This window comes from Engraulis encrasicolus, chromosome 12 (genome assembly GCF_034702125.1).
Source record: "Engraulis encrasicolus isolate BLACKSEA-1 chromosome 12, IST_EnEncr_1.0, whole genome shotgun sequence".
In the NCBI taxonomy this organism is placed as follows: domain Eukaryota; kingdom Metazoa; phylum Chordata; class Actinopteri; order Clupeiformes; family Engraulidae; genus Engraulis; species Engraulis encrasicolus.
Window position 1 is genome coordinate 49151077 of NC_085868.1, and position 18385 is coordinate 49169461.

An 18385-nucleotide genomic window follows, 5' to 3' on the forward strand; every position below is an offset into this window, starting at 1 on the left:
AGGGAGATGGAAGGAGGGGAGATGGGAGTAGGGAGATGGGGGGATGGAGGATGGATGAGGGGAGATGGAGATGGAAGGAGGGGGAGATGGGAGGATGGGAGGAGGGGAGATGGGAGGAGCGGGGATGAGATGGGAGGAGGAGAGGAGGGAGGAGGGGAGGAGGGAGGAGGGAGGAGGGGGAGATGGAAGGAGGGGAGATGGAAGGATGGGAGGAGGGGAGGATGGGAGGAGGGGAGGGAGGAGTTGGTTGGGTATAGTTGAGGCGAGAGGGGAGCTCCCAATGGGCTGTAGACGCTGGGTCTCTCTGATCCCAAAAATAATTTCTCCCTTTCAAGCACTGTGTGTGTGTGTGTGTGTGTGTGTGTGTGTGTGTGTGTGTGTGTGTGTGTGTGTGTGTGTGTGTGTGTGTGTGTGTGTGTGTGTGTGTGTGTGTGTGTGTGTGTGTGTGTGTGTGTGTGTGTGTGTGTGTGTGTGTGTGTTTGTGTGTGTGTGTGTGAAGTGTCTTGTCTACCACTATGCACAAGTATTTCTTGTGGTACAGATGTCGTTATGGCACAGTGAAAACTTACAAGATGACCCTGATGAAGGCGTAAGCCGAAACGTTGGTCTTATTAAATAAAAGTTCTGAGTGCGCGACGACCATTCTCAATTTCACAATGAAAACTTAAAGGTGAGGTTGCAGTTATGACAACACGTTGGGGGAACTCCCCCAGGATTCTAAGGTTCTACATAGACTCCTATGAGCCTGCGGAACCCCCAATGTGATGTCATAATTGTACATTTTCTAAAAATGGTTAACCTGCAACCCCACCTTTAAAAAGGCTCTAATCACATATAATGTACGTGGTGGTGCACTGGAGGCTAGAATGTTGGCCAGCTGCTGCAGTGTAGCCGAGGTGTAGCCGAGGTGGGGGCTTGGGTGGGGGCTTGGGAGGGTGGGGCTCCCAATGGGCTGTAGACGCTGGGTCTCTGATCCCGCCGCCAAAGAAAATATTTATGAGAAGTGTAAAAAGCGTCACTCCCTCAGACAGATACGCATGTGCCTGTGCCCCACACACACACACACACGCACACGCACACACAGACACACACACACAAGTACGCACGTATGCACACACACACACGTATGCACACACACACACACACACACACGCACGCACGCACACACACACACGTATGCACACACACACGTACGCACACGCACAGACAGACGCGCACACACAGACGCGCACAAACAAGCGCACACACGCACGCACACACACACGTACGCACACACGTATGCACACACCCTTCAGAGGCCCCTCATCACCCTGACATCAAAGCAGCTGGAGAGCTCTGCCAACCAGGAGCTGGAGCAGGAGATACAGGGAATGGGGGAGGGGGCGCAGGGGTTGGGGAGGGAACTGTGGTTTACACATGTGTGTGCGTGTGTGCGTGTGTGCCCGTGCGTGTGTGCCCGTACGTCTGTCTTTGAGAGAGAGAGAGAGAGAGAGAGAGAGAGAAAGAAAGAGAAAAAGAGAGAGAGAGAGAGAGAAAGAAAGAGAAAAAAGATGGATGAATTGAGAGAGAGAGAGAGAAAGAGAGAGAGAGAGAGACAGAGATACAAGAAGAGAAAGAAAGAAAGAAAGAAAGAAAGAAAGAAAGAAAGAAAGAAAGAAAGAAAGAAAGAAAGAGAGAAAGAAAGAAAGAAAGAGAGAGAGAAAGAAAGAAAGAAAGAAAGAAAGAAAGAAAGAAAGAAAGAAAGAAAGAAAGAAAGAAAGAATACATGAATAGGTTGATATGGGAGGGAGGGAGGGGTGGGGTCCTCTACTCAGTAAATCAGACTTTGTGCTTTCTCCGAAAGAGATAACATTAGCCCCATCTGCCCCTCCTAACAGTTCCTGGTGGCTGATATTTCTGGAAACAACCTGGAGGGCACCTCTGGCTGGCTCTGTTGGTGGCAGTCGAGCCAGACACCCTCAGATGTGTGTGATGTTTAAATGTGCACACACAGACACACACACACACAAGCATGCATGCACGCACGCGCGCACACAGACACGCGCACACAGACACACACGCACACGCGCACACACACACACACACACACACACACACACACACACACACACACAGTCACAGACACACACACACACACACACACACACACACACACACACACACACACACACACACACACACACACACACACACACACACACACACACACACACAGTTTGCTTTGTGTAAGCACAGAGTCTGCTGAGCCAGTGTTTCTCAACAGGGGTGCCGGGGCACCATGGGGTGCCGCGGGCCCCCCTCAGGAGTGCCACGGAAAAGTGGCTGATAAATAAATTATGTAATATAATAGGCCTACATATTTGTCTAAATTGATAAGTTAATGCTAGTCAGTGGAATCTTTCATCTGCCATTTACTCACAATAAAGTAAATTTAGGTCACCACAGTAAGTTGCAACTTCGAACGTAGGTCGTGTGACCAAATGTCTTACTTTTCTAAGCTTGTGTGGTATCGGATGCGATGCCATGTTACCGCTTGTTGGTTTGGGGTGCCTTGAAATTTTTCATGAATTGAAAGGGTGCCTTGCCTAAAAAAAGGTTGAGAAACACTGTGCTGAGCGATAAACAGCATTTTCCCAGTAAAACTCATCGGTCATCAGAACAGCACGATCTCTTACCACAGTGATGACCTCCAGGTCCTTGAGATACGTCCGCTCGGTGGTCAGCAGCTCTTTGGCAATAAAGTACGCTTTGTCAGTGGGGAACCTCTGCAGAAGAGGCAAGAAAGGGGATAGGAGATAAGAGGAGGGAGAGTACAGGAATGAGAATGTCAACGACTTTGGGCTCATATTACTGTATATAACAGACTGAAAAAGGTGACTAAGATGAGATGACATTAACAGAAATTTCCTGAGTTTTCCTACTAATGTCATAAGACCATCAGCAGGGCCCTTATGTACAAAGCTACACAAGTAACTTTTCATGCGAATGTTCAGATTTACTAAGACATACCGTAACATGAAAAAGTGCATGTGTACTAAATTTCATGTATTGTAGAAATAAGAAGAATGTCCGCACACTGCTCCCGTGTTGCTTTTTTATTTTTCTCAAGTAGATACTAAATTTCATGTGAAATCGGATGTCCCATGTGAATCAGCCTGAAAATCTGCTTATGCATGGACTGATACATTTGACATTTTAAGTGCATATTCATCTTTTCAGATATTCACAGATATCATTTAAGATTCAGCAGGAGACCCACAGAAGTGTTAGTCCATGAGGCCCCAGGTCAACTCTTTTACACTTTTAGGCCTGCAACTGCTTCCATCTGTCCCACACACGGGAAGAATTTGGGTTGGCCAATCTTATGACCTACTTTAACCAAAACCAGAGGAGTATCTGGCACCAAATAATAACAAAATGGTCATAAGTTCAGTCAGTGCTGCTGGGAAAGTTAGTCATACAGTATCTATTAATACTCCTTTGCACTGCTTTACTTCTACAGTAACCCACTGATGCCGGATGTTGCGTTGCACAACATTAACTTTTGGTGCCTGGAACTGCATGTCGCAACATTCAGGCTCATGAGATGTGAAATATTTTTTATTAACAATTTTGGAATGTTGGAGCTTAATGAACAAACTGTAATTCAAGATGAGGGTCTTAGCATTTCAATGCAACTTGTCATGTTTTTAAGTGCTTCAGAGGCGGAGATATTTGGGTTTTTATAGGCTGAGGGCAAGTTATCCCCGAAAGGGCTTAGGCATTCACCAGGCATTTTTTGCAGGTGCTTTAATACGCATCAATGGGCTAACCCTGCTGAAAAGTATCTTCTGATGTCAAATAGCTGCACACATGGAAAATGTATCAAATGGGCACATGATTTTATGGAACGGCTGATTAAATGAGATTGTATGCGGTCATTTCACAGGAGTCAGGACCAAATTATAGTTAAGTTCCAAAGCAATTCATGTTTCCCCATTTCTTTTCTTTGACTGGCTCTTTCTCCCTCCACCCCTCCCTCCACACACACCACAATCTTCACCTCTCTCCCTTGCAGTGATAATGGGTGTAACCAGGATTCATTAGTTACAAGTCCAGTGCCATACTGCAAAAAATGTTCTACCTGTCCAGTTTGAGTTACCCGTCCTCTTGAGTGTGAATTAGACAATTTAGCATTTGAAATGACAATTTAGCCATTTGAAATATGTGGCAGTGGATTGCACAATGAATCCAGGTTGTCCAGCACTGAGCGCTTGCCATCCCTCCCCCCTCCACCCCCGCCTTCAAAAGACAAACCATCCTTCGAACCTCTCTCCAACCCCACCTCCCCCTCCAAAAGACAAACCTTCCTTCGAACCTCGTCCTCGTCGTCGGTGCGGATGAATCCGGCGTCGGTGAGCAGTGGGCTGGTGAGAGGCGAGGGCTGCCGCCCGTCAGGGCTGTGGCTCAGCAGGCCCAGCGTCTGCTGCTGCTTCTGTCCGTTCACCATCACCCCTCTGGGCGTAGCAGGGGAGTCGCCCAGGCCCAGGCCCAGGCTACCTGTAGACCCACAACAGAGACGGAAACCGGATTTTAGCAAGGGACGCGACTCGAGGTCACACACACACAGCGGAACTAAGCTGGGGTGCGTTTCTCGAAAGCGTAGTTGTCAGCCAGTTAGCAACTTGGGTAGTTGCCAATGGGAAATTGCATTGCAAACAACAAAGTAGCTAACGAAGTTGGCAACTGTGGATTAGAGAAATTAATGCACCCCTGAGTTGTACACAGAGTACACATGAGGTGTCCATCTCAAGTTCAGAAAGCATAAACTCCTGACACAAATTTGGTTCACCCAGCTGATCATGAGTGCTCAAGACAAGTAAGACCAGCTACATAATAAAAGTCATCTCTGTGTTGGAAGGAAATAGTGGCAGGGATCTTTACTTTCTGAACCTGGGATTGACACTTCTGGTTTACACAGACACGTGTCTACTGGACAGAATATTAGCAGGTACAGTGTCTGTTAATATTGACAGAAAGATGCAAGATGCAAAGAATCGGTTACTCTACAGCAGCCTACACCAGGGCAAACAAGTGTATCCGAACGGCAAAAAAGCAGAGCTAGAAGCACAGGATGACAGTGGTCCCATCTAATTCCCAGATTCTACAACAGTAACATGAAAGCAGACTGAGGAAGTTAAAGAAAGCATCGTGGAGACGTGAAGCTCTTGAAAATGCCAAGTGCTTCGGAGATGAGCTAATGTTTGCCTTTTACTGGTTATGAGTCACCAAATGTCCAGTATTGCTACAGTAAGTGAGTCATCATTCACCCCAGGAATCTCAGAAGATCTGGAAACGTCTGGTGGTGCTTTGACCCTTACCTGAACCGTCCCCCTCCCCCAGTTCAGACAACAGGGAAAATCACAAACCGATGAGCAGTTACTCTACTGGATGGGTCGCCCACTCTACTTCTACGGCATTCACTACTCCACTACGGACTGGAAGTGCAGTATACTTGCCCAGTGTTGCTTGGTCCTCTTTGTGGACTGAGTCTGTGTGAGACACCGCTAACATGGCGACCGACCAGCACGGTGTCCAGTGTAAAAGGGCATCACAGCAGGTCGGTAGAGTGGACCAGGCCAGCGTGTAAAACTTTGTCAGACTTAACACATAGTTGGTAACACTTTACTCGACGCCGGCATCATACATATGCCATGACAAGTGTCAAAGCAGTATCAAAGCAGTGTCACAACAGTGTCATGACACAGTCATAGATGAGTCATAAACATGAGGTCAATGTCATAAACGTTTTAAGGTCATGAAAAGTTGACATTGTTTGGGCTGTCCTTACCAAAACCGAACGTCACTTAAAGTGATACTGCCCCATTTTTGGAAATAAGCTTATTTGACACCTCCCCTTGAGTTAAATAATAGGGTTTTACCGTTCTCCTGTACTTTCAACCGTTCTCTGGGTATGGCAGTGCAGATTTTACCTTAATGCTAGCAGTTAACATTGAGTCCTATGAGACCAGCTGGCAGCTAACTGGTCTCATAGGACTCAATGTTAACTGCTAGCTTGGAGGTCAAATTTGCACTGCCATAGCTACAAAACGGCTGAAAGTACAGGAAAGCGGTAAAACATTGTTTGGGCTGTCCTTACCAAAACCGAACGTCACTTAAAAGATAAGTGACAAAATGTTTATGACATTGACAATGTTTATGGCACATCCATGACTATGTTAGGACACTGTTATGACACCATCATGTCATACAGATGACGCCGGCGTAAAGGAAAGTGTAAACCTGGTTTAAGAAGGTAGGTCTGCACACTGCTCCAAAAATGTAAATTAAAGGGGTATGCCACTATTTTGGGGCTTAATACAGTTAAAATCGTTGGCCAGGGTTTATAAAGGTGGTAAAGTGTCTTAACTTGCCTTAAAGAAAGACAACGGCTTACATGAAAAATAAAAGAGGGAGCATGTCGCTAAGCTAGTGAAAGTCAATGTATCCATGTAGCATGCTTTTGACATATTCCCTCTTAACCCCAGCCAACGATTTTAACTGTATTAAGCCTCAAAATAGTGGCATACCCCCTTAAGTAAATTAAAACAGCAACGTTTCGATCACCCTCGTTCTTCGCATGCTTTCGGGTGATTGAAACGTAGTGGTTTAAATGTAATTAAGTTTATTTTTTGGAGCTTATTCTGCAGTGTGCAGACCTACCTTCTTAAACCGTCTGATACTTTTGTCTGGCACCTGCAACACATGATTTTGGATGTGCGCACCGCACCCTACCCAAAAAGACTTAACACATGGAACACAACAACATCAACAACAACCACCACCACACAAATGCAGATGGATCCACACAACCACCACCACAAGGTTGGGACCAAAGAGAGGAACTCAACACGGAACTCGACACAACTACAGCCTACTGCTCTAATCTAGCACAAACACAAGGGCAAGGGGACTAACCGCTAGGAGAGGGTAACCACAAAAAAAACAACACTGGCCAAACCCCAGAGGTGTCTTTGATTCACATGACTTGATTTTTTTTATTGCTAGTTCATAGTTATCATTATAAATCATGTTAGAAAGTGTATCGCACAAGACAGAGGCGAACACTGACAAAGGGGCAACAATGTCACAAGAGCCTACTACAGCATAGACCGCTAAATCCACAAAAGAACCCAAGACAACATTTACAAAAATATATAATCACAGGTGAGACAGACAAAAAGGCCAATCAAAGATCCCTAGCCTAGGACAGTCCATTTGGATAACATTTGTTAAGTAGGGCTCCAAAAGATTTATCATAGCAGTTCATTGTCTTTAGCTGTTAGTCAATTGCTGGTAAGATTTTAGTATGGCCAGACTCAATTGCACAAATACATTTTAGCAGCACAAAAAGATTTTGTTTTTACAATGGTTTAACCTCAGAATATCAAAGTCATGCCCAAAAGCAGAGTGTCCCTCATTCTAAGAAAAGATGCAACGAAAAAAATATTTAGATTTTGATTAAATATACATGAACTAGATGATTATGGTTGCTTAATGTTTGGACCATGTGAAATGCAAGTACCATTTGATAGCATAATAATCCACCACCCACTATGTTACCAACTGAAATATGAACGCACAAGTATGCACGCACGTCATCTCTCTGTCACACACAGGCATACACCCACGCACATGCATGCACCCACACACAAACTGTGCAGATTTTTGGAATCTGCATCAACAAATCACAGAAAGTTTGACAAGAACCTCCCAAGACAACAGAAGTCTTAAATCAGCCAAAGCTTGGATTCCCTTTAGAAAAGCAGAGATGCACTAAATGATTCAACTTTAACTTTCACAAAATCTTTTTGTATTGCATCCCGACGACTGTCACAGAAATAAATAAAAACAGTTGCTCCTTCATTGTCATTGGGGTTTTCATTTAATTTTGCACTTCTCTCTGTTCACTCTGACTCCAGCGCACATTAACGGCTAGGCCAGTTGGGCCTCAGGCATAATCACATACAAAGTCTTTTTGTTCTCTTATGTTAGTCCCTTATATTCATTTTGCAGCTTTCACAAGACTTTGGGTCTGTGAAACCATTTTACTGTACGTCAGTTAGTTGCACCACTGCAAGTCAAGGGAAACCAAGTCATCCAGTTCTGGCCTGAATTTGCATGCAAACAGGGAGGGTGACAGAGAAAGAAAAGAGGTCAACATGCTTTTTAGTAGACAGAAACAAATACAGTGAGAAACAGAGAAACATAAAGAACAAGCAAAAATGAAGAAGACCAGCAGTGTCCCACAGGTAAAGAAACATGCTTGAAAAGAAAATCATTGCACTGATTGTTTTAGCTTTGATATGTTTTTTTTTTTAATTTGCAAAACAAGTCACTGTGCTCAATCAGTGAAAAGCTAAATCAAAGACATTGAAGAGAAAAAAAGCAACATACAAGGTGACCACAGAAACATAACAGATATAGCACATACAAATAAAAACATAAACAAATAAAGATATTAAAATGGGATACATGCAAAGAGTTATGCAAATCATGTATGCAAAAAATGGAAGACAGAAACCCCTCTCCAGCCGTTCCAGGCACCAGTGGTGTAGCAGGAAGTTGCCGTTAACTACTGTTGCTAAGTGACCGTTTCGAGATGTCATGTATTAGATTCAAAATAGTAACAAACGACAAAAATGCAGATCATATAATTATGTAGTCAATGACAACTTCTGCCTGGATCTGAAACACAGATTCTATAGCAGAGCGAGCGGCACTCTAGAATCTTTGCGGAACACGTACAGTTAGATGGTAGTGCTTGAGAGAAGAGGCTAAAGTTGAAAAGACCAAGAGCAACATACTTAATAGCAAACAGGCCTCAAAATAGACCTACAGGAAGTCAAAGTTATCAACTGAGGGCTACAGTTCTAATATGCATCACCATGACCCAGGAAACCATAAAAGATTATCCAGATGTTGATCTTTGAAGACACATGCCGTCTACTAATCAAATAATATGAAAACAGCTAAAAAATATCTCCCGTCCTCAACTGTTGATCAGTAAAGCCAAGTAAAATACCAAGTAAAAATTGATTACTGTTCTTAATTAGTTACTTGATTATGAAGTCGAGACACAATGGCATGGTCAACCACACACATCTCTGACCTGCATTGTGGCCACCCTAATCATACAAATATTACGCCATTAAATGTATACTTTTCTGAGGCTATGCCATAAACATTTACCACCACATATGATGAAGATCAAATTTGACCCTCGGACAACCTCTGTAAAACCTCATCTGAATGTGATCTGACTCATACAGCGAAAAAGCACCATGATCTACACAGTGCTTGGTTAGTTCTTGCAAAGGCCTTGACATTTGTAAAGGTGCTCTTTCACCATGCAATATAGAATGCTTTCCCATATAAAGATTTAAATAAAGTCTTTCATAGATCTACTAAGTATATGCATCTTCTAAATATTTGTTTAAAATGATTTGTTCAAAGAAATTTGGCACTAGGTAGATAAGAGTAGAAATCTCTGATCTGATAGAATACAGAGAGAAGTAATCTACAGAAAAATAACAGTATTCCAAAATCTAATGACTGGAATGAGAGTAGTCACGGTAACCATGGTACTTCTATTGTGGAGCCATTCCAAATGAATGTCCGATAAACTTCTAACTCCTCATTGGTAGCCACTGTGATTGGCAACAATGCGGTTGTTAATGAATGTCAGGCTTAACAATGACCACGGACGGCCTCAGAGATTTCACCTAGACAAGCTGGCCTGGGGTGCATTTCTAGAAAGCGTAATTGTTAGCAGTTAGCAACTTCGGTAGTTGTCAATGGGAAATTTCATTGCAACCAACAAAGTACATAGTTAGCAACTACGCTTTTCAGAAATGCACCCCTGACCCGGTGTAGGGGGAGGGAAGGAACTACGAGACCGAGATTTGCTTAAAAAAAAAAAGTGTGCAAACACAGCTGTGTTTTAACACCGCGTGGGTACCCTAGACTGAATGGTACACAACGACGACCATTAACAGCTAAAGACCCTTGTGCTGTCGTCCTCACTGAACTGAAATCCAAAGCCGTCCTCCTCCAAGCCAGGCACCTCGTCCTCAAGATGGAGGCTGCCAAATGAGAACTTGCTCCTGGGCATGGGGGAGGTGTTATTGCTATTGCTATTGCTATGCATCGCCGCCGGGTTCCCGTACACCAGCGGCTGGCCAAAGGAGCCGCTACCAGCGTCGGACTCTGTGTCGCTAGACTCAGTGCCGCTGCTGGTGGACCCGTCGATCATCTGGCCTGGGCTCAAGTGATCGTTAGCACTGAGCCTGTTGCCATACATTCTCTGCACGGTGTTGGACCGGGCCTGTCCGGGCACTTTGAGGCCGTTTGCGGCCATGCGACGCTCGATGGCGGCGGCGCGCCCCGCCTGCCTGGACCCGTTATGCCCGTTATGAGGCTCGTAGCCCGGGGTGGCAGAGCCGATCTGACTCAGGATCAACGGGTCGGTCTCGGACCGGTTCCTCATGCCGTTCTGCAGCTTCTGCAGGTGTGGCGAGCGGTTAGCGATGGGCGAGTAGCTGCCGTAATGGAGCCCGTCGGGCCCTGGCTTGCCGCCATTCAGCAAGTAACTGCTGTCGTCCCAGCGTTGGGGAGCCCGGCCGCTGGGACTGTGGCTGTTCTGCTTAGCCTGGCCCAGAGAGCCGGTGCGGTGAAAGCTGCTCACGACTGGGCTCGAGGCTGCGCTCCTAGCCTTAAACGAGCCTGTGGTCATCATTCCATTCCTGTTGTTAGCGCCACCATAGAACATCTCATCCACCAGCGCACTGTGGAGAGCGTTTTGGTCAGAGCCGTTCCCGAAAAACGACCCGTTGGATGATAACGGATCGTTGCCATGGGTAGGACTGAACATGTTGTGGTTATTCACAGGAGTAGAACTATTGAATTTGTTGTTTCGGCCAAACTCTCGGATTCCTTTCTCCAGCGGCGGGAGCACTACCCCCACCCCGTTCCCATTCCCGTTCGCTTTTCTCTCCCCTCTGCTACCCCGTCTGCCACCGACATGAAAGTCGCCGTCCTCGCCGCCGTCATAAGTGCGAGAACGACACCTAGTGATTAGGCCTTTCACCACGTCATACTCGCTATCTACGTCACTGCTGTCAATGTAAGGGATGGAAGAGCTGCTGCTGCCCTGGCCTGAGCGTGATCGCGGGGCTTGACCTGTGCTCGTCTGATCTGTGGACTGCTTCAGCAGCTGCTGTGGAGGAGGCGCTCGTGAGGACGCATCGTCCTGCAGACCTTCGTGATGGCCGTTGGGTTGGGAGACGGCGACGGAGACGGAGGCGGAGGCGGGGCTGAGCTGGTGGTGGGGCGGCAGGGACGCGTTCTCCACCGTCACGTGAGCCGACTCGAGCCCACGGCCGTGCCTGAGGGGGGAGTCTGTCCGGTCGGCGTTAAGGCTGCTTGCTCTGGGCCTCTGTGAATGACAACACACAAAAACAGAAGAGTATAGAGAGGGAAGAGAAGCGGGGGATGAGAGCAGAGTAGAGTTGTTTATTGGTCACAAATATTGCTATAATATGTAGTGAAATGACTAACTGGTTACTCTTATAACATATGTAGAGAGACAATATTTAAATAGTGCCATCACATAGGCTATAATAATTTTACACTGTTGCACAATATTCATAGCTATAAAGAGACATAAGGACATGTGCAGAGATCACTCTTTACAGTGGCAGCTACCATTATCAGTCAATGGCAGGATGCACAACGGGATACATACAGTCCCAGGAAAAAGTTTGTACACCCTTTGAAATTTCTTACATTTCTGTCAAAATTGATCATAAAACATGGTCTGATCTTCTCGGAAATCTCAAGAAGGAACAATCAGCGTCTGCTTTAATTTATTCCATCCAAACATTTACATGTTATCATATTTTTATTGGTCATAAGGCCATAACATTCACATGAGAGCAGGGCATAAGTAAGTACACCCTTGCATTAACTAGGTTTTAACCCTCAGTTAGTTGCAATATCATCAACCAGACGTGTCCTGTAGTTGCAGATCAGATTAACAAAACATTCAGTTTGTATCTTGTCTCCCTATTCTTTAGAGAACTGCCTCTCGTCAGCAAGCTTTGTGGGATGTCTGGAGTGCATAGCTTTCTTGACTTCATGCCATATAATCTCAATTGTTTTTTTGTCAGGGCTTTGACTGGGCTATTTCAGAATGTGTATTTCATTACTATGAAGCCATTCTAAAGTCGATTTGCTTCTAAAACATGGGTTGTTGTCACATTTCAGGACTCATACTCATGTGTGCTTCAACTGTGTGACAGACTTCCTCACGTTTTTTCTGTAAAATATCACAATAAACTTGAGTTCATTGTTCCACTGATAATAGCAAACTGTCAAGGGCCTGAGGCAGCAAGGTAGCCGCATATAATGATGCTCCCGCCACCATACTCAGAAGAGGAGATGTAACCAAGAATAGCTAAAAAGGGATTCATTCAGCCAATCTAAAATTAATGGGGTTTCTGTCCAAAAAAATATTGCTGCACCTTTTGAGGTTTGCGAAAAAGCATTTATATGCTTCATAGAATTACTGCAAAATATTCTGTAGACCAACGTTGAAACCAACGTTGAATTGTTCAGGGGAACACACAATGTCATGTTTGGAGGAGAACTGGAGAACCACACCTTCACCAAAACATCATCTCCACCTTTGAGTATGGTGGCGGGAGCATCATTATATGCGGCTACCTTGCTGCCTCAGGCCCTTTTCAGTTTGCTATTATCAGTGGAACAATTAATTCAGAAGTTTATCGAGATATTTTATAGAAAAAAAGTGAGGTAGTCTGTCACAGAGTTGAAGCACACAAGAGTATGGGTGCTGAAATGTGACAACAACCCATACTTTAGAAGCAAATCGACTTTAGAATGGCTTCATAATAATGAAATACACATTCTGGAATAGCCCAGTCAAAGCCCTGACAAAAAAACAATTGAGATTATATGGCATGAAGTCAAGAAAGCTATGCACTCCAGACATCCCACAAACCTTGCTGACGAGAGGCAGTTTTCTAAACAAGAGAGAGACCAGATACATCCAGATTGTTTTGCTAATCTGATCTGCAACTACAGGAAACATCTGGTTGAGGTTATTGCGACTAACTTAGGGTTAAAACCTATTGAATGCAAGGGTGTACTTATTTATGCCTTGCTGTCCTGTGAATGTTTACATCTTATGGCCAATGAAAATATGAAAACTTGTAAATGTTTGGGTTGAATTAGTTAAAGCAGACTCTGGTTGTTCCTTCTTGTGATTTCCGGGAAGATCAGACCATGTTTTATGACCAATTTTGACAGAAAGGTAAGAAATTTCAAAGGGTGTACAAACTTTTTCCTGGGACTGTATAATTATTACATTTAATTTAAAAAGTACTCTCTTTAAAAAAGTACTCTCTCTATATCAAAATGTGGATAATGTTCACACTGCATTTGATTTGTCATTTTTTCAGGGTTTTTAACAGCTATAACTAATTTCTACAAAAATGTTCACAGGAAGTGAATGAGATGAACTGTTTCTGGTTAGCACTACAGGTATGTTGATTGGTGTTGATGATTATCGTGTAGTAGTAGATGAAATGACCACTGACGTCTTTTGGCATCTCAGAGCTGAAATGGGATGTCATGGGCGAGGCCAGGCTAAGGTTGGACTGGATCCGGCTGTGTTTTCTAGAAAGTAAAAGGAAAGGAGAAACAAGGCATCACACTGCTGTCATCATGTAATCCATTCACGTTGCGGTTTTCCACTAACCTGAAAAACCAGACTAAATGTGAGATTAAATGTGTGTAATTTAGTCTGGCCCCGATGAATGAGACATCGGAAGATTGTTGATGGGAATGTTTTCCAAACTGTGTCTGTGCCTATTGGCCAACGCAACAAATCAAAACAAATCTCTGCGTTGTGATTGGCCAGCCAGTTCTAAGGCCTGGGGCATTATTCGAGGCTAGACCCACTTGCAGGCAAAAGTAATTTTGGCCACTGGCAGGTGGGGCTAGTTTACTAGCCTAGTTTTGCACCGTAGTGGGGTGATGATCCAAGCTAATGAGGTTACTAAATGGCGAACTAGGTTCTGTCACCACTTTCCTTTTTGCATCCATTTCCGCATTCACCAGAAAGAGAGAGACCAAGCACAGCTGTGCAATGTCTCAACAGAGTATCTCAAAGAATAGATTGTTGGAGAAGTCTTTTTGATCTGTTTAATAGTGTCATTGTCAAACTAACAACAACAAAAAAGATATTTGATGAGTGCTTTGTGAATATCTCAGAATATCTCACCTTTCAAAGTGAACCTTTTTGAATTCAGAGTCTTTTACATAATCCATCACTTGCTTCTGTGTTCGTCCACTGAGGAAAAATATTAAACATTAAAAACAAACATTAACCTTGTGGTCATCATGTTATAACCATTTGTACTACATGTATATTAAATTCCTCAATATATTCATGGTTCAATTCATTCTATAATTATATCTTGCTGCAACTAAGGCTCTTATTACACATATGCAGATATTTTAAAATGCTGATAATTTTTTATCTGTTTACGTATAAACACAACATGTGGATAAAAATAAAAACTCCATTGTGACAGGTGCATTTTATACGGGACATTTTAAAATGAGCTTCCTAGAGCTTCCAAAACTAACCAAAGCGTGTAAATGAGAGGCCAAAACTAATGCGTTTTCAAAATTCAACAGCTTCTAAATTCTCAACCTGTATTCACTAGAAGGGCAGAAAGGTATTGCATGGTTCATGAAGAAGTCCTACCTGAACCTGAAGGAGGAGCCGCGGGTGAAGAGCACAGCTTTAGGCTTGGGTTTGGGCTCCTCAAACAGCCGGAAGAAGGCATGGTACTCGACACAGATCTTCCAGAAGATCTTACAGCAATCGCGACTGCCCATCATAAACTCTAGTGTATCCTGACAGCTGCTCTGCTGCAGGGAGGAATAGTAGAAATATTATTATATTATGTATGAAGAGTTCAGATGCAAAACCCCCTAAGTGCCTTTTCAAAAAATAATCTTAATTTTTTATTTAATACAAAAATATCAAAATTGCACATGTTTTATTTTATTTATGTAGCATAACTATTTATATGTATTATCAAGTACATGAATGTAAACCAAACCAACAACAGGGTTCTCTACAAATACAGAAGTGCAGGTCTTCAGAAATGGAGTTAGGGGGTTTTGCATCTGAAGTCTTCATATATATTATATTATATATTATATATTAATATTATAGAAATATTATAGAGATATTACTCATAATATCAGATGATCGATTTTTGAATCGATTTTGAATTTCAGTATGCATAGAGATATTCCAATGAATTATCTATACAAGCATGTGTGTTCTGACAATGTTCTACCCTGCAGCAAGGCAACTAAAAAATTGGCCATGTTTACATGAAATTTTTATTTCGGAATTAAGAAATTGCAGCGTTTACATTGCAGCTTCTTTTAATTCAGAATTGTGAAGTGTGTACACTATGTTTTCAAAGCAGAATTAAGTTGAATTCGAAATTAAATTGAGTTTATTCTGAATTAAAGGTCTGATGCAAACAAGGCCATTTACTCATAATATCAGATTATCGATTTAGCATTTTCACAATGCATAGAGATATTCAAATTAATTATCTATACATGTATGCATACTTCTTTATGCTTTTACAATATTTTCCACATAGTTGAAGTGTCTCGGTCCAGACTTACGTTTAAGTCTGGTCGCAGTTTGATGAGAAATCTCTTCCTCTTGAAGCTCAGCTTCCTCACTTTTGACCAGTTAAAAGCATTGATTTTTGTGTGTCCCTTTGCAAAAAAATGAAAAAAAGAGGTGTCAACTTCAGTGATTAGGATCATAAAAGGCGTCAAGACAGATTATTTGTTGATCATTGTTCTACACTGACGGAATAAAAAGGCCTCCATCCCATCTGGTTCCCGCTACAGCTCTGGCTTTGCCTCTACTACAGTGATTCTCAAAGTGTGGTCCGGGGACCACTGGTGGTCCGTGGCAGAGCTCAGGTGGTCCACGAGGGAATTTCTATTTTTCCAAGACAAGTTAGCAGAAGGCTATATTTTGTAACATTATTACAAAGCTAAACATAGAAGTCATATTTTCACCACAATAAGGCAGGCTGGTATAGTAAATGTGAATAAAAAGTATGTGATCTGCATCGAAATTAGCAGAGTCAAATTAGCACCCGTCAACTCGGTCAATTCAGTTGACAGGTGGTCCCTGAACATTTTGGGGGGGACAAAGTGGTCCTCGGTCTGAAACAGTTTGAGAAACACACTGCTCTACCATAATTTTAAACAGGTGAGTCGGATTTATGGCCAACTCCAATATTCCAAACTCAACAGAGGCAGATAAATCACCCATGTCTCCAGCCTCGGCTCTAGCTCCAGATCCTAAAATTAGAACAGCCTCTCACAATTCCCAGAAATGAACCCATGCTAAAACAGAGAAGTACAAAGGCTAGTCCAGTAAAGACGGGGAAACGTCAAAAGTTTAACAGGGGAAAAAAATGGGTCGATAATATAACTTGTCTTGAGCATGAACATGTCTCGAGTGACTATGACAAAAATCTCTCTATTAAATGCACATTACTACATCTCAGGCTCCTAAAAAACATGTACTGTAAGCCAGACTGAAGTCCTCAAAGGAGGAAACATGGCGGACTGTCCATTTAAAGGTGCATTGTATAATATTTTCTTATAAGTTTCTTTCCAGAATGTATGCTGTCCATTCACAAATGTTACCTTTTTCACGAATATTTACCACCACCATGAAATGGGTAATAATTATGACTGGGGAAATTGCACTTTTCATACATGAAAAGGGGGATCTTCTCCATTGTCTGCCATTTTGAATTTCCAGAAATAGACTTTTTATCTGCAGAACTTACTGTACTTTGGTCATACTAGTGAATATACGTTTATTACTTAGTAAACATTGATGAAAAGATCAAATTTGGCAATAACATTACAGTTTCAATGAACTGCATACAGTAGTTGCATTAGCTACTCTGGCTACCATCCTACACAGTGCACCTTATTCTTGCACTCATTTTCCAAAGTCAGTAGGTTCAGGTGATCTGATGTCGGAAAATTTACCAAAATGTATTGCTCTATTGAGGTTATAACTAGTGCTGTCAAAATGAATGCCTTATCATGTTACTGCAAAAAGAATTATCGCGAGATTAATGCTCGGTGTGACCCAATCACGAGTTAACTGTGGTATTTATGCAATTAATTGCAAATAAATATTTGAATTGATTAACCCCCATCACTAGTTATTATAAGTAAGGGTCCCCTGTGCTCTATCTAAAACATCCTATACCTGGAAGACCAGGATGCCAGTGTGTGCCACAGCCAGGCTGAGTTTGGTCCCCTCTCGGTCTTTGGCCGGGTGGAGCCTCACGCCGTACATCTCCAGCCTCCGAGCGATCTCCAGCAGCTGGAAATCTGACTCGGCCGGGGTGTGACCGCTGGAGAAGCGGAGAGAGAGACATATAGAGGGAGGGAGGGAGAGAGAGAGAGAGAGAGAGAGAGAGAGAGAGAGAGAGAGAGAGAGAGAGAGAGAGACAGAGAGAGACAGAGAGAGAGACAGAGAGAGAGACAGAGACAGAGAGAGAGAGAGAGAGAGAGAGAGAGAGAGAGAGAGAGAGAGAGAGAGAGAACGAACAAAATCATGATTAAGTGACAAGTTGTTCTAGGCTCTTCCCAATACTGGGTATCTGACTCATCTGATTAATGTTGCGAGCATCTCTGGAGAATGGGGAGGTACAGTACGGTACCAGAGAGAGTAGAGAGAGAGAGGTTCCATTGGCCCATTGTTTCTGGGTTCAATAGAGTTCTTCAGCGGAAGCGGAAGCATGTAGTAGATTGTAGTCTTTCATGTTAGCATTTAAGGACGTCCTGGTTCCTATCGGCTTCCGGCCTCCATTGGGAATGAATAGGGGTAAATTTCAAATAAGCTCCGAGTGCAAGCACGCGCTTAGCGAACCCCCGCAAACTGTCGAGGGTGTTAAAAATAGGCTGTAGGTATGACATGGTTGATCATTTTGTGTCAAACTTCGACATAAATACGATGTTGCGTCCATATGCTAAACCCGGAAACTTTTGGCGACTACAGAAGCGGCGCCGTCATGTACGTGCGGAGGCTTGTACCCATGGCAACCAAAGGAAAGTATGTAGTTCGGAAGTTTTAATGATCAGAAAGGGGTTAGCAATATTGAATTAAAATCGTCATGATTTAACATGTGAATACACCAACATGATGATACGATCCGTTCCACTAATGAGAAAGGGATGC

General features: G+C 43.3%; 1 protein-coding gene across 4 annotated transcripts in view; it reads right to left on the reverse strand.

Annotated features, from left to right (window-relative positions):
* The window catches only part of LOC134459878 (FERM, ARHGEF and pleckstrin domain-containing protein 1-like), a 120462-nt gene that overhangs the window by 24618 nt on the left and 77459 nt on the right, over positions 1–18385 (reverse strand). For 2 of the 4 annotated variants that reach the window (XM_063212364.1, XM_063212366.1), the window contains exons 8-15: positions 17411–17558; positions 15784–15879; positions 14837–15003; positions 14348–14416; positions 13662–13740; positions 11221–11476; positions 4346–4539; positions 2676–2765 (exon numbers count right to left, since the gene is read on the reverse strand). In XM_063212364.1, coding sequence (XP_063068434.1) covers positions 2676–2765; positions 4346–4539; positions 11221–11476; positions 13662–13740; positions 14348–14416; positions 14837–15003; positions 15784–15879; positions 17411–17558 — 1099 coding nt within the window. The remainder of the gene's footprint in view (positions 1–2675; positions 2766–4345; positions 4540–11220; positions 11477–13661; positions 13741–14347; positions 14417–14836; positions 15004–15783; positions 15880–17410; positions 17559–18385) is intronic. The other 2 variants (XM_063212367.1, XM_063212368.1) reach the window with 2 other exon arrangements.